The sequence below is a fragment of the Amborella trichopoda genome, chromosome 3 (genome assembly GCF_054954075.1).
Source record: "Amborella trichopoda isolate Santa Cruz 75 chromosome 3, AtrichopodaSantaCruz75HAP2 v2.0, whole genome shotgun sequence".
Classification (NCBI taxonomy): Eukaryota; Viridiplantae; Streptophyta; class Magnoliopsida; order Amborellales; family Amborellaceae; genus Amborella; species Amborella trichopoda.
The window spans coordinates 12,339,181-12,354,963 of NC_142338.1; the positions used below are offsets into that span (position 1 = coordinate 12,339,181).

Below are 15,783 nucleotides of genomic sequence, written 5' to 3' on the forward strand. Positions count from 1 at the left end.
TAGTTACTTAATAAATAGATATTTAAAAGTTTCAAAGTTAACCATTTCATTTGGCCATCACATTAGTGCATTACAAAAGATAAGTTTGTCTCCTTTGAAATCATAACACGAAAGCTATCACTTGAACAGAGAGGAAGTGAGAGAGAGAGAGAGAGAGAGACAGAGAGACAGAGACGACAAACTTATGGCATGCGCATATATGAATACACTAATGATTTCGATGTCTTCAATATCCTTACCTCATTTATGTCATTATTTGCTCCCTCAATTGTACCTCAAAATTATGGGCAGCCTTACTTTGGGAATTCATCTCCTTAAGTTCATCACCTTCATATTTATCTTCTTCTACATCTCTTTTGCACAACTCAAGATTTCTTCTCACTATCTAAGAACTCAGCATTGAAATGCTCTCACTTGATCAGACCTCTTGATTGTCCTCATTTGGATATTTTTATGCAAAATATAAGTGACATTTACATTTTTATCGTGTGTCACAATTGGATATTGAAATTCGGACCTCAAGATGGGAAACCTTGTTTTCCAAACCCTGAAGGTTCGCTCCATGATATTTCTTAATGGCGACTACTGATAATTGAATAGCTCTTCCAATGTTCTTAGAGATTTCCTTCCTTGGGTCTCACTAAAGTGTTACTATGCACCATGATATGGGGTGATGAATCCACGCATAATAAGGTACCCTGCATCCATAAGGTAATACTTTCTTACACCACAAATGGCCAATATATTATTGTTTTTTGTCAAACGTAGCTTATAACGAGTAATAGCTCAAGTATTTTTTTACATCGAGGTACTATTAAGGGATGCTTGTCCCTCTCAATAGCATTATGTAGAGTTCTAGAGTATGCCACAGAACCTTCCCACCCTTGTAATCATATGTGAAGTACATGTCGAAGATAACTGTAGCTAAAACATTTTGAGATAACTCTCCAATCTAGTTATGGTATCGCTTTTGTAGTGGCTTTGGAATCCATGCAAGAATGTGGGTCCCATCCAATGCTCCAACACAATCCTAACATGGATTTCCTAGGTAAACAATTGTAACAATACCATCATTATTTATTATATCTAAGATAAATGTATACAATGTTCACCTTGAAAGTTGGGAAGAATCTCTTTTTCTTTTGATACAGCTGTGTTTTTGTTGAAATAGGAACGATAAAATACAGAGCCAATCGCAATATTGTACTTAGGACTTTATTGAAGTAATAGCTAATAGTTTACCCAGAATACTGAAAGTGAATCTGCACTACCCTATTACACCCATTTTTTGTGATTGTATTTAGGAATATGGCAACTTGTTCTTTGCCATTTATATACCGAAAATTACGAAGAATACCGTCTTCCTTGAAAATTCCACACATGCCTAGAAAGGCATCCATGTCCATTCGCAATAAATTAAATCAATTGTTCTTATGGGATTCTAGTAAATATGAAATAAATGAGGCACCAGTAAAATTAAATGTGTGAACTAGACTCTTTGATATCAAGTAGATATAGTAGTACAAACACAACACAAAGTTGTTATATATGCAACAAAATATCTCACATACATATCATATACCTCAGATGGATCCATACTGACAGTCTAACCTGCATTCCAAATATACATAAACCATGAAAAAATAAAGTTACAGCATCATTAATATTATCCATGATGCCTCAAGAATCCAAGCCATAAAAAATAAAAAATAAAAAAACCCACATAAATATCCACATCTACTATCATCCACAATCACATAAAGTTATATAAGTATATTCCACACATAAATGTTCTCATAAACGTCCACATAAATTTCCACTTCTCTTATCATCCACATCACATAAACACCGTCATAAAATACTATTCATCCACATAAACAACTTCAAAGAAAAGAAGTCCAATAAACAACTACAAAGTCAAGAAAATAAGTCTTCTCTTTAGTATGATAGGGATTTAAGATCTATAGTTTTTAAAAAAAATCCAAAATAAACAACCTACATGGAACTAATCCTGAGGGACATGGGTCTGCAACCACATCTTACAATATTGTGGACCAATAGATAGCAATACGCGGGCCTTCATAGCATCCACAAAATAAGTCAGCAACCTTAATGTGGAATTGTAGATTAATACCTTCCTCTTTGGAAACAAAATACAACTTCAGCGTCGTGTTTAGAATAGGACATAATGATCGAACGTCCTATACGTTGAGGTAGACACTAACCCATGTGCAAAAGCCAATTATTATCCTATTGAAACAACCTCTTGCCTCTTAAAACCCCCATTGTAGATGACTGACCACGATTCCTCTTCCTTTTGCCTAAGGAGTGCCCACTAGCACCCCCACCAGTGGCATCTGATATTTCCTCTATGGTCATGGCCTCCTCTTTCACATCTTGAGGTATCCAATTCAATTCCGCATGATCTAGCTCGGTCTCACTGCTCCCCACAGTTTGATATTTCGTGTTAGCACCATCCATTACATAAGCACTGCTATTTCCGTCACCTATCATGTTCCCAAACACTATGTACATGTTTGCCATATGAGAGAAGCTCTTGCTCTTCTATTTTGATGCTCAACTGTATCTCTATGGTAAAACAACCATACAAAATGAACAAACAGACACAGGTTATACAAAGAATAATTCTAATATAAAGTAGTACAGATAGTCTGTATCTCACAATACTGCTCCCGTATTGCCAATCCACAATCATCATCACTCCATTCTCATTCCAACCGAACATAGATTCCCCTAGTCTTTTAATGTGGGAATATGAAATCTTCAAAGCTCATAATCTGTTCTTTCTTCTCATTCTATCGAATCCTAGGTCATATTGCTTACACAACACGTATACACAACACACGTGTGATTCTTGCCCAACCCTCCCTACAAAATAACTCATTCGACATCAATTTGTCTTTCACACACCTAGCCATTACTTCTAGAAGTTTATCATCTCGTGGAGCCATCCATTGATAGTTTTTTCCACTGTTTTTATAACTCATTTCTTTTAAATTATGATTTGTGCTATTTTAAAAAGTCATATTTTCATATTTTACCCTGCACCTCTTTTTTGATATTTTATTTTAAAATACCCTCAATTCAGAAATTTAAGCTCCAAATTTACCTACTTGTATATTTTTTGAGTGCTAGATGAGTTCATCACTTGAAGTTTCAAACTGAGTTATTAATATATGGATCCGGTTTCTATACGGCCAAGCCCACATATGTAGAATTATGGGACTCTTAATAAAACTATTCTTTAGATGGATTTTAGACTTAATTTTTAAAAACATGTAATATTTACATGTAATCTTTAACATAGAGATCATGAATATGAAAAATAAATAAATTTTAAAAACTACAAAGAACATTTCTAGTAAGAAAACATTTGGACTGTTAGTTTCCATTATTTTTGGATGGAACACTTACTTGCATCCATCTTTAAGATGGATGCTTTATACTTTCAGGATCGCATATGTAGAAATGTGGTCCAACCCACGTGAAACAATTTTCCTTAATATATATTTTCTTTTTCAAGTGATAGACTAGTTCTCGTGTTTGTGCGTTCCAATCATTTGAAGACCAGTTTTCAACTCACATAAACTTAAGCTGTTTAGGAGTATAGCACACTTTTATGGGAACACATGCGGTAAACATAATCCACAAATAATAGGAAAATCCAATTTTATGCTTTTTAAAAAGGTGAGATTTGTATAAGGCTGAGACCCTAAATAATCAAAGTAAGGTACACTTTGAAATAGTGTCAAAAGATGTCATTTTAATCCGCAAATCTTTATGATAGCCTGAAAATTCATTTTCATTTCTAATTATAAAATTTAAAGCTTAAAAATCATGTAGAACAAGTATATCTATAAATACTTGAAAATATTGAAAATTAAGGTTATAGATACTATATTACAAGATGCACTATTTCCAAGCTTTGAATTCGATTTTTTTTATCTCGATATATCTCAAGGTCGAGATGATTGGATTTCAAGGTTTTTTTTATCAAAATAACTTTTTCTAGTAAATTTTTGAAGTGGCCTTAACCTTATATAAAAATTTTCCTTTCAAAAATAATCATCTCAAATTCTAAAAATTTTCCTTTTGAAGTAAGCCTCAGGCAGTTTGTACGCAAAGAGATGAAATGTGAAACTTGGAGCCTTTTACGAGAAAAACCCTTTAATCTGGATGGACATTGCACACTAACAAGAGCTTCTTCTGTTTGACGAATAAATTTTGATAGATAAATGATGCAGAGCAAAGATATTTCTTATTATTGATGGAGCAGGCGTACATCTCTGCCACCTTTCTCTTTGGTTTTTCCTTTTTTGGACCCCTAATTTCAGGGGTTAACTGTTCCTAATTGAGCATATTGGGTGTAATCAATTTTGCTCAACCTTACGCAACACAGTATCTGCTCCGGCAATTCCTCAGCTTTGTTGCCCTGACGACAAAAAATTACAAACAAATAAATATAAATAACAGGAAGGGAACAATAGACAATCCTTGCCAAATAAAAAAAGAAGACTAGAACTCGTTTGTACCTGAATCGTCAAGCCAATATCTAGCACACACAGCTTCAGTCTGTCTTGAAAGGCTTCAAACCCTTTCCGAGAAATATAACTGAACCTATGCATATCCAAGTCTATCTCAAAATAATTTGAACCCTGTATAAAACATCAAGAGAAGCAACAAAACATTGACGAATCAACATCCTCGTAGTAGCAGCCCTACAGTATACTACTATTACTAAACACTGCAGGTGAAAGTCGCAAAGTGCATAAATACTGCAGCCAATAAAGGAATTCCTTAATGAACAGGGAAAATTTATACCGCAGCCAAGTTGATACACATTTGGTTTGAAATCATCACAACTGACAGTCAATGAAACAATGAAAAAATATGCATATACAAAGATCAACGCTATCAAGGTGAAAGACATGAATTAGAGTTTCTTCAATTCAACAAAAACAAAAACCATTTTCGCTGTATTTCTGTATGGGAATAGGTAGGACCAGCAATGGGCCAGTTGGCCTGGTCCAGCCCGGCCCTAAAAGACTAGGGCCCAGCCCACAAAATGTGGCACAAGCGTCATGCCAAGGCCGGGGCACTTAGGCCCGAGAATAGGGGCGGGCCGGGCTTGGGCTAGGGCTAGGCCAGCAATTGGGCCAGGCCAGGCTTGGACTAGGTCAGCAATTGGGCCGGGCCAGCCCTTTTTCCCTTTTCCTTTTTTATTTTTTATTTTTATTTTTGTACTTTTATTGTATTTGGCCCAACACAGCCCTAGGGCCTTTCTAGCCTAGTCCAAGCATGGCCAGGCTCACCGAGCTAGGACCAGTGCTGGCCCAGCCCAAGCCCTGGGAGGTTTCCACCCCTAGAAATGGGTTACCAAAGATGAACTAAAACTAGTGGAGTAGCCATCTCACTGTTCCAATAAGAGAGAGGATCGTTCCCCAAACCGAACTTACAAATTTCACTGCACATGGCTTTCCTTATGTATAAATCTGAAGCTCGGCTCCTTAAGAGAGTAGAAATAAAATCTAAGAAACTTAAAATACTGCAACAACTATTATTCCACTGCGTAAGCATTCTGATATTTCAATTAAATGAGACTTCTTCGTCTAATGGAATCTCAGGAATCAGTATGCAGAGGATTTGATATGCAACATGCATGTATATGTGTAGTTATGTATATGAAGATACAAGAATCTGTTACATATTTGATACGTGATTTTTGCACATTTGTTTACATCTATATGTGTGACCATGCATAATAATCCATACATGCTGCAGCAGATACAACTAATCCCCAGGTAGTTTGATTGTACAAAAGGGCTGGGCAAAACGTCTTCTACCTCACAAAACAGTTTGCTGCTCCTGTCATAAATTAGCTGCCATATTGTTATCGGGGTAAACATGAGTAATTCAGTAGCAGAAATTACTAACTGTATGCCAGAGAACGCATAAACAATATTTCCATGACATCTGAAATTTTTCTATATCGCATCAGCAATTAATGTTGAATCTCCAATTGAAACATTGGTTCAGCTAGAGCTTTAATTCTCACTGCAGTACAGAACTCTAACCAGGAGATTTTTCACTAAGCACTGATTCAACGAGAGCACCAATACTCACTCCTACAATAGTTGCAGAACCATGATCCTTGGCACAAAGCCTTCAACCAACCCCCATTACACATTCTACAACGCCACCCCATGCCAGCAGTACAAGAAACTTGCAGGAACTTGACCAGAAAATTTCTTAGAGCAAGAAAGGAGTCCACATCCATTTATTCCAATGGCAGGACTTTGGATTATTCATTCCAACAGCTCATACTTGATTTGAGTAGGAAACAAGATAACTGTGGAAAGATCCTCTTCTTTGATGTCATTTTTGATAGGTAGCTTGACCCCACAGAGAGGAGACCTCAAGGACATTTTAGACTGGTTGCAAAACCATGGAAATCAAACCAGATTCAGTACTGAGCTATTGAGAGAGAGAACTTCCTGTTCATCTTCTCTTCGTACACTACTCACAAAGCCATGCAACAAGAAAAGGCTAAGTTAAAAGGGACTAAGTTCTCCCTTTAGACCCCAGTCCCAACTATTGGTGATTAGAAATCCAGGCACACTCGGGATCAAAGCTCGAGGGATCCCATTTCATGCTTGGCATTAGGATGTTTTTAGAACTAGGCAATGTTTACGGCACAGTTGTTGGATGTGAGAGCATTTTGGGAGTGTTTTAAATATCAGAAGAGGGGAATTATGACAGGCTAGAAGCTTCATATGGAAGGAAGCAACATCCATACAATGCACATATCAGGAATCGAGATTCCTACGTTGTGGGATCACACTCCCCACCACTTGGAACGCCACAACTAATTATCAACGGAATTCAGGTCAATGTTCCTATCAAGGACATTTATCCAGGGACTTCTTGGATAGCATGAGACCTTCGAATGGAAAGAATTATCCAAAGAGAAGGCAAAATTTGTGGCTACTCAATTGAAAGGGTCATGCCCTTATGTGGTGACAGCAATTGCAGGCAAGCCAAGTATGAAACGGAAAAGATGAAATTGCAATTTAAAGGAAGATGAAATTGTGCTTAAAGGAGAAAATGTTCCCTCTCATCGAACAAGAACTATCCAAGAGATTTCATCATCTCCATCAAAAGGAGTCGACCATGCAAGAATAAATAGACAACTTCTATACATTGATGAGTCGAAACAAGATTAATAAGCCTGATGATCAGCTTTGTTGCGAGGTATATAAATTCAAATTCAGATGACTTAATTTTACCTAGAATTTTTAGCCTGGATGAAAGCTATTAGCTGGCCCTAAAAGTTGAAACAAAGTTGAAGAGGGACTCTGTAAATCACACCTCCTATCAAGGAACATCATTTTTGTTTCAAAAAACGGCAGTTCTGAGCCTGGTGATGCATCTAAAGCAGGAAAAATCCTAGCAGCAAACAAGCCTCTTCAAATCCATGAACAGCGGGCCTAAATGTTTTTAAGCGTCGCAAGCCAGGAATTGATCTTTTGAGTGACCTAAAAGGCAGCCTAGGACACATCTATATGACAGGTTGAAAACTACAAAGAGACATTAACTCAGGACCTTTTTATGATGAGGAGCCAGATGAAGAACATAAAGGTGGCGCAGCTGATTTGTATCATGAAGAAAGAGAATTTTTGTTATTAGACAGTTATTATCAGCCCCTAATTTGAGAGAAGAGTCGTAGCTTCGAACCAATATTTCCCACATGAGATGTACAACCCAGGGCAAGGTGAACTCATGGACATTGGAAATTGTGGCAGAATGGTGACAAAAGAGATGGTGTGCTGAATCTGCCTATATTTGAGATAGTGTATGGACCACATCCAAGTAAGGGCTAGATTCAATACCACTGCCTGAGAAGGAACGAGCAAACGATGATGCTAAAGCCCAAGCTGCGCACCTTCATGATGTTCATCGGCAGGTACGAAAAAAGCTTCAAGAAAATTATGAAAATATAGGGCAGATGCTGATAAATGCTGACATCAGACAGAGTTAAATGAGGGTGATTTGATGATCTTAAAGTGAGAAATGAGGATAATTTGATGATCTTAAAGTGAGAATGATTAACTGGTGGAACCTATCTTAAGCTCAAATATAAGAAGATTGGCATGTGCCATGCGCTTCAAAAAATTGGCAATAATGCATACAAGATTGAGCTTCCAGGGAGATACAAGGCATCTCCTCTATTTAACATCTTTGATCTATATCAGTATCATGGAGAGCCTGTTGATCCAGAGGCTGCTGAATGGAAGACACAAATTCCTAAGCAAGTTGTTGATCAGATCCAAAGGTTCATTAGATTAGGACGATAATTATGCATTGTGGTTCCTATAGCTAATATTTATTTATTTTTTTTAGGTAAATCTACAGCTAGAATTTGGTCCAATAGAGAGGCAAACCTAAGTCAGAGCATTCATGGATTTCAGAAGAGCTCGATAAGATTGCAGCAAAAGCATTGAAGAAGTCCAAAGACGATCAAAACTCCAGGGAAAGCTCTCCCAAACCAGGGGATACTGATGCAATCCAGTCATGAATAGAAAAATTCAGGTGAAGTCCAGGCCTTCAAAGCCGTTCCCAGTTTGCCAAGCAAAACATGCAAAATGGATTTCAGACATTATATAACTTACAATACCATTTCCAAAATAAAATCATCATAGCGATTTTGACACCTGAGAAGAAAGTTATGCCCATGCGAAGTCGAGGATTTTCTAAGATGACTTCATCTTTCCAAATTTTCCCAAGTGCAAAAGTATCAAATCCGTTTCCGGTTTTAATTAGAAAGTCTAGTTACATTAAGATTAGAGTTAGGGCATCCAAAGAAAGTATATAAATAGGGGGTATATTTCGCATTTCTTTTCATAGTTGTTTATTGTTTAAGAACATAATTATTTGAAAATTCTAGAGAAGTCGCAAAGCAAGTGCCGCATAGCAGATTTCACTCAGCGAACTAGGCGAGAAAATTACTTTGAAGGCCTGAATGTTGGCCCTGAAGTTTGTTGCACATAGCCGGACTGCATCGTTCTCCTTAGATTTTTTTCAATCTAATTAACAGTTATTTTGGGTTCTTTGTTTATTTGAATTTGCATCAAGAGATGAGGAACTTATCAAGCAACATCAACTATGAGATGCCCCAATCGTCTAACTAGGCTCTTCCCACCTATAAACCATCAACCTTTGAGGAGCTATCACACAAATGCTCACTGAGGCATCACCCCCTGTCTTGTTCCCCCTCCCCAACATGAAGATACTCCTCTGGAACATTTGGGGATTGCGTGACCCCACAATGAGGAATTTCATCCTCAACTATGTCGATATATCCTCTCCAAATATCCTTGGAATCGTTGATTCCAAGCCCAAATATCCCCCTCTCCCCCAAGCCCGCCAGACTTGAGGGAGTAGGCCATGTGCCTGAGAAGCACTTCTGTCATAGGGGAATTCCAGGTATTTGCAGCAACTGGGATCCCACCATTTACTCAAAAACATCCTCCCATGTTGAATACGTTCTTTATCTCAATTTATTTCCAAGAACATCGGATACTTCTACAAGCTCAAGGTGGTCTATGGCACCTATAGACTGACCCTCTAAGATGATTTTTGGGCAGAACACAATGGGATCTCTCCTCCCTTGCTCTTGGTGCATCTGGTGTGACTCTAATGTCATCTGGTGGATCCTTAAAAAAAACCGGGAAGGTAGCAATAGGATCACAACCAACATGGTTGGGTTCTCTAATTCATCTTTAGAAACAATCTCATAGACCTTCCGCAATGTTTCCCTCTTCACCAGGTCTAATAAGCGGAAAGACCTATTCATTCCAAATTTGACAAGTTCATCATATCTTTGGAACGGGAAGAATACCAAGAGTCTCACTCAAAAGCTCTGCCCACACCCACTTCAGACCATGCTCCAAATCTCTTAGACGCTGATGGTCAAAATGATGTAGCTAAAGGAACCAAACTCAGCATCGACATATTCCAGTCTAGTGGTCATTGTTTGAGGTTCAAGGTCTGGCTGGGTATAGACTACGTAAGAAGCTACAACTCTTGAAAGACAAGATTAAACTTTGGGATATATTGGGAACATTTAATCCAAGAATGGGACTCTAATGAATAAAATAATAGCTTTAGATTCATAGAGAAGCAAGGGGAAACATCTCAAATAGAAAGATCCAGTGAAAGAAGCGGCTATGCAGAACTCCAAGGAATAAAATAAATTTTCTCTTTCTTTTATTAATATGACTGAATCCCACTTACAAGTGACACAAAAACAATGTTGTAAATAAGATACAACAACCTAACCTAGGATCTTTCCCTTAACAAATAATAAGATTCAATCTAGGGACAAAATACAAGTTTTAACCATGAATTCTAACAAATAATGTTCCTGAAAATTGAAACAAATTGAGCAATAGTAACTGAAAATTAACTAAAAACCACCAGGAAGATTTACTCCAATTTGCCTAGGGTCATCCCCTTACGACTTGATACACCCAACACTGGATTACCTAACCAATGGCGCACTTTGATCCTAATAGCCTTACTGAATTCTCTGAGTTGGAAAGCTCCTTAGACAATACCTTCCAGATCTAAGGTTTGAGAGAATAGAACAAGAATAATGTTTCTTCCAGAAAGACTAGAGAGGAGAGAGAGAGAGAGAGAGAGAGAGAGAGAATGGCATGGAGGAGAAAAGAGAAAGAGGGAGAGAGTGAGAGAGAGGGAGGCTAGAAATCTATATGGTGAGAGTGAGGGGGCATCCTTATATTTATAGCTTTCAAGAGGATCTAGGTATGCCTATTTGATATAGAATTCATCTTGGCCATTGGACTCTTAGGTAAACTATGAGGTGCGAGAAACAAATTTAAGCCATTCATTGCCATGAATCAGCTTATCATGATTTAGGGAGGAATCTAGGAATCTTATCGCTTGATTCTTTGACCCACATCCACTTCTAGTCAACCTACGATAGGAACAATCAAAACACATCTTCTATTTTGACTAGAACTTCCTTTTCTCTCACAAAAGATTGTAGGAATTCAAAGTCAAAAAGATTGGGTCGAATTCAAAGATTGAAAGAATATTTTCCAGACACAATAATCTCCACTCCTGTAAAATATGGTCAGTCTTTTTAAAAGATTTCCTCGCATAGTTACCAGGAACAGGAGTGGGAGCGCAGAGCAAGGTAGGCTCGAAGTTCCACGAACAGGAGAATGAGGTCCATACATGTTTAGGTAAAGGGATCAGCATCCCTGACTTTTAGGAAGCACGTTCTATATATGCTCAGGAGTGAATACCTTATTAAGCGAGATCAGGTTCCTTAATCATCAGAAACGAGGTTCTCAAAGTTCAATTATATATAGTATTGTAATTTGGGCCGGTCCATTGAACAATATGTTTGATTTTTTCCAAATTAAGAAACTCAAGTGTCAATATAAACAAGAATCATACCATTGAAATTCTCTTTTGACAATTTGCTATCATTGGTAGATCGTTACCATACAATCAGAGTTTACGATGTTGTGCAACCACTTCCAACCTCACTCACAGAGATTGCTATGCAAGAATTTTCTATTTAGGTGATATTGCACCATTGACAGGTCATAATTCACATCTTTTTCATCTTAATTTGTCCTTTGAGCTGTCAACAAAAAGTTCGTCACACATCCTGATAAAAAGAATTTTTTTTATATGGTAGTGGTGGGAATGGAGGGTGATATAAACAATTACTTATGCAAGAATTACTCTAAAAAATTACTCATGTGGGTCTATTACAAAAATTGCACACCTACCTACATTGGTCTGCCTACGTACATACAAGTCCTCATTTTTTTCACCAATCTGTTGAATTGTATGACTCCCACTCGAATATCAATTGATGATTACATTTAAGAATGCTGCGATCAATTGTTTTAGAAAAGGAAAAGCTATGATTGTTAATCTCTCGTTTGCAAAACCAAAAAAAGGAAAAACATTGCTGCATATAATTCCCAATACCTCGTCACCATCAAAGATTGTTAGGGGCTCAATGACATATACAAGCGAAACCTCACATTTCCAAACATACATATTATTCCATCACCCATAAGGCAACCCCATAAGTGGTCGATTTGGTTCACCAATACTAAAGCAATCGAAGTACTTTAGGGGTGGACAAGATCCAATGACCTAGCCCCAAGAAAGACAAGCATATTGATCGCGACCTGGTTCCTTAATAGAACTAAAAGTGACTAACTTGAGTATCTCCTTCCAACTTTTTACCTCTCTCCTTGCCCTCTCTTCTTGCCTTCCTTTGAAACTAAATATAAGTCACATTTCACAAGGTGTGCAAAGTTGTGAACTGTAAAATATATAGGAAATCATGACATTGAGAAAGTTTGTACGACATAATAAAATTGGAGACCCACACTCCAATATTCGTGAACCGAAAAATGTGCTTGTGAAACTTGATCCCAAAGTAGAGGATACTCTATCCAAGTTGGTTGAATCGCGGCTCCGCTTATTAATGAAACCATGATATGGATCCCATTAACATGGGATAGAGTTCCTGATTTCTCAGATCATGACCCCATATATGAAAGAATCACCCAAAATTGAGATCGTGTGTCTCAGAGTGTGGGATCAAGCTTCTGGAGCAAGAGCAACCCCCTCCTTAGAAGATCCTTGTAACTATGTTTCCTCAAGATTTCATTAAAAAAAAATTCTTTTATTTTAAAAGAATTTCAAGAAGAGAGAAGGACGTTCCACCACTGTGTGATGTGTAGGCCCTATAGGTCCCACATCCCACACATGTGGTTGTGGTTCACATGTGGAGCTCGGTTCCCATGTGCTCTTTCTAGCCCCTCCACAATTCCAAAATTTTCCAAAATGCCCTTTCAAGATTTTTTAATACTGACAATTTATTTTAAAAATTCTAAAAAGATTCATATAAATCAATGAAATATCTATGCCTAAACTAAAATTTTAAGAAGTGGATTATTACCAATGGATCAAGAAAAGTGACTATCAGGGGATTCCACCCGACCCTACAATTGTGATCCTCGACTATCTTTTTAAACCCAAACAAACGAGACCCATGACACGTGGTCTCATACAAGGGCTCATGATTGGCTCATCAAAGGTGCCCAATATATAGTGAAACCACTGTCATGGAATGTAGATTATAGGTTCCCCCTTAAGAAAAAGTCACACGAACATATCACTATAGTGCAAGGGGGACGCTCTATGCATATATATACATGTATCACTTTTTAGGGTTGCTTCTTGGTATGGAGTGTTATGTATACATGTCGTGCAGAAGTTTTTTGAAGATTTAATCCTTACTCTCATAGGCCTACTCTACACACATGAGGCTAAGAAACCCTCCAGAACTACAATCCATCTCTAAGCATCTCTCAGACCTCAACAAGGGATAACCCTCCAAAAAACCATCTATAGTAGTGCCCTATGCCTAGGAAAAAGGGTTCTGAACATGACCAGAACCATAGACCGCTTAATCCTATTTCAGTCAACCGACATTATCCACTACAATTCTTTATCTACATGCTTTCAAGGGATTTAAAGGCCACAAACCCCAACAGCTAGAAGGCAATAATCAAAGGAAAAATTTAAGATGGTCTTAAAACTAGAGATCGTTTGGCACTAAAGACCTAGAGGTAAAATGGGCCAGATGAGGGTGATGGAAACATTGCTTTCTTCTGGAGTAGAATGTCTATCTCTATCCTTCAAGTTTAAAGACAGGGGAAACATCATTAACGACTTTAATGAGATCAATCTGATAATTACTCATTCTTTCAAAATACACCTCGCATCTAAGCCTCTGTCAAGACCTAAGATTCTAGTCCTAATCATAGTTACCAATATCTTCCAAGGAGGAGTCATTTCTGCTATGGAAGCTCGATCCCAAGCTCTGAGACCCAGGATCTCGATTCCGGGCAATTCCATGATATTTGGGATCTCAATCTAAGAAATCAAGGAACTCAAATCCATGTTAATGGGATCCAGATCCCTATGCTAAAAATCATGGTTCTATGAGTAAGAAGAACCGCGAATACAACTTAGAATTGAGTATCACCTACTTTGGGAGTGAGTTTCACCATAACGTTCTTTTCTTCATGTATAATGGAGTGTCGATCTCCAATTTTTATGACTTTCAAACTTTCTAAATGCCATAATTTCCTACATATTTTACAGTTCATAACTTTACACATCATGTGTTATGGCCAGATCTAAGGGCGCAACAGCTGCTATCTATACGTCAGCCTTCGTCAGCTAAATCTTGCCACTTATGTTAATGGGAACTCGATTCTGGGCGATTCCTTCATATATGGCATGCCTCCCCAAGGACTTCTATCGCTTGAGCGATGGTCAGCCAAATCGAGCCACTCATGTAGTTGCCTAAAGGGTGATGGAATGACATGTATACTTGAAAAATTAAGGTCTCTCTCGTGTATATGTCATTGAGGCCCTAGCAATCTTTGATGGAGGAAAGTTATTGGGAATTACATAAGCTAATGTCTTTCCTTTCTTCTAGCATTACAAAGGAGAGCTTAGCGATAACTAATCATTTTTTTTTTGAAGTAATCTATTGCAGCATTCTTACATGCAATCAGCTGATCATCTCGATATTCGAGTGGGAGTCGTCCAATCCAACCGATTGGTGCCAAATGAAATCATTTTCCTATGATAACAAAAAGTCAAAGAGAATTTCAATGACATGATTCTTGTTTACATTGATACTTAAGTTTATAGATTTGAAAAAAGTTAAACATGATGTTCAATAGAATTCGCTCCCAAATTACAATACAGTGGATAAGTGAACTTCGGGAACCTAGATCCTAATCACAGCAGAACGTGATCCCATTCAGTAAGGAATTCGCTCCGATGAATATATGGAACGCGCTCCCTAAAAGTTCGGGATGTCAACTCCTTTACCTCACCATGTACGGATCTCATTCCCTTCGAGCCTACCTCGCTCCATACTCCAGCTCCCGATCTTGGAGCTCTTGTCACTTATGTTCAAGGTAATTATGGTCTTAACTTCATCTCCATAAGAAGAGGCTGAGTGGATTGAATGGCCATTCCTAGAGGAAGAAATTGAGAAGTTGTGGCCTATCTTGGCAAAGATATTCCGAGTAAAATGGGTCCCCTGAGACTTCTAGGTAAGATGGGTCCCCTATGGCCTGTTCCACCAGTTTTGGGACACTTGGTCCCAACTTATCTCCACTTTCTTGGAATTTTACCATAAAAGGGTTATATATAGTAGATGAACTCATTCATTGCCGTTATATAGTGTTGTTAATGGGCAGGGCCGTCCCTACCCCAACCAGACTTGAGTATTTCTAAGCTAAAAAAGAGACTGGCCTAGGCCTCAGTTTTTTTTTTTGGCTAAGTTAGGGCCCTGCCCAAATATCTTTGCTAAGACCTAAGCCGAGCGCGGCCTGAATTGATAGATACAATGAGAAAGCAAGGTTTCCTATTTTGCTTTGACACAATTTGTAATGCACATGTCCTTTACCTCTCTCTCCCTGTAGCCGATTACGACTAAACCCTCATCTCTCTCGTCACTCACTTCCAACATCCCCCTTCCCTTCGATTGATTAGTGGCTCTTTTGTTAATCTTTTTCTCTCTACTACACCACATACAGCCTAAGCCCTCTCTCACTCTCTCTCTCTCTCTCTCTCTCTCTCTCTCTCTCTCTCTCTCTCTCTCCTTTTATGCTTGGATAA

At 38.0% G+C, this 15,783-nt stretch overlaps 1 protein-coding gene across 4 annotated transcripts in view; it reads right to left on the reverse strand.

Annotated features, from left to right (window-relative positions):
- Positions 1–4,230: 4,230 nt before the first annotated feature.
- LOC18432591 (uncharacterized) overlaps positions 4,231–15,783 on the reverse strand; it is a 48,663-nt gene continuing 37,110 nt past the window's right edge. For all 4 annotated transcript variants that reach the window (XM_088863471.1, XM_020666294.2, XM_011624476.3 and 1 more), the window contains 2 exons: positions 4,554–4,676; positions 4,231–4,453 (listed from right to left, as the gene is read on the reverse strand). In XM_088863471.1, the coding sequence (XP_088719597.1) occupies positions 4,352–4,453; positions 4,554–4,676 (225 nt within the window). In that variant the 3' untranslated portion in view covers positions 4,231–4,351. The remainder of the gene's footprint in view (positions 4,454–4,553; positions 4,677–15,783) is intronic.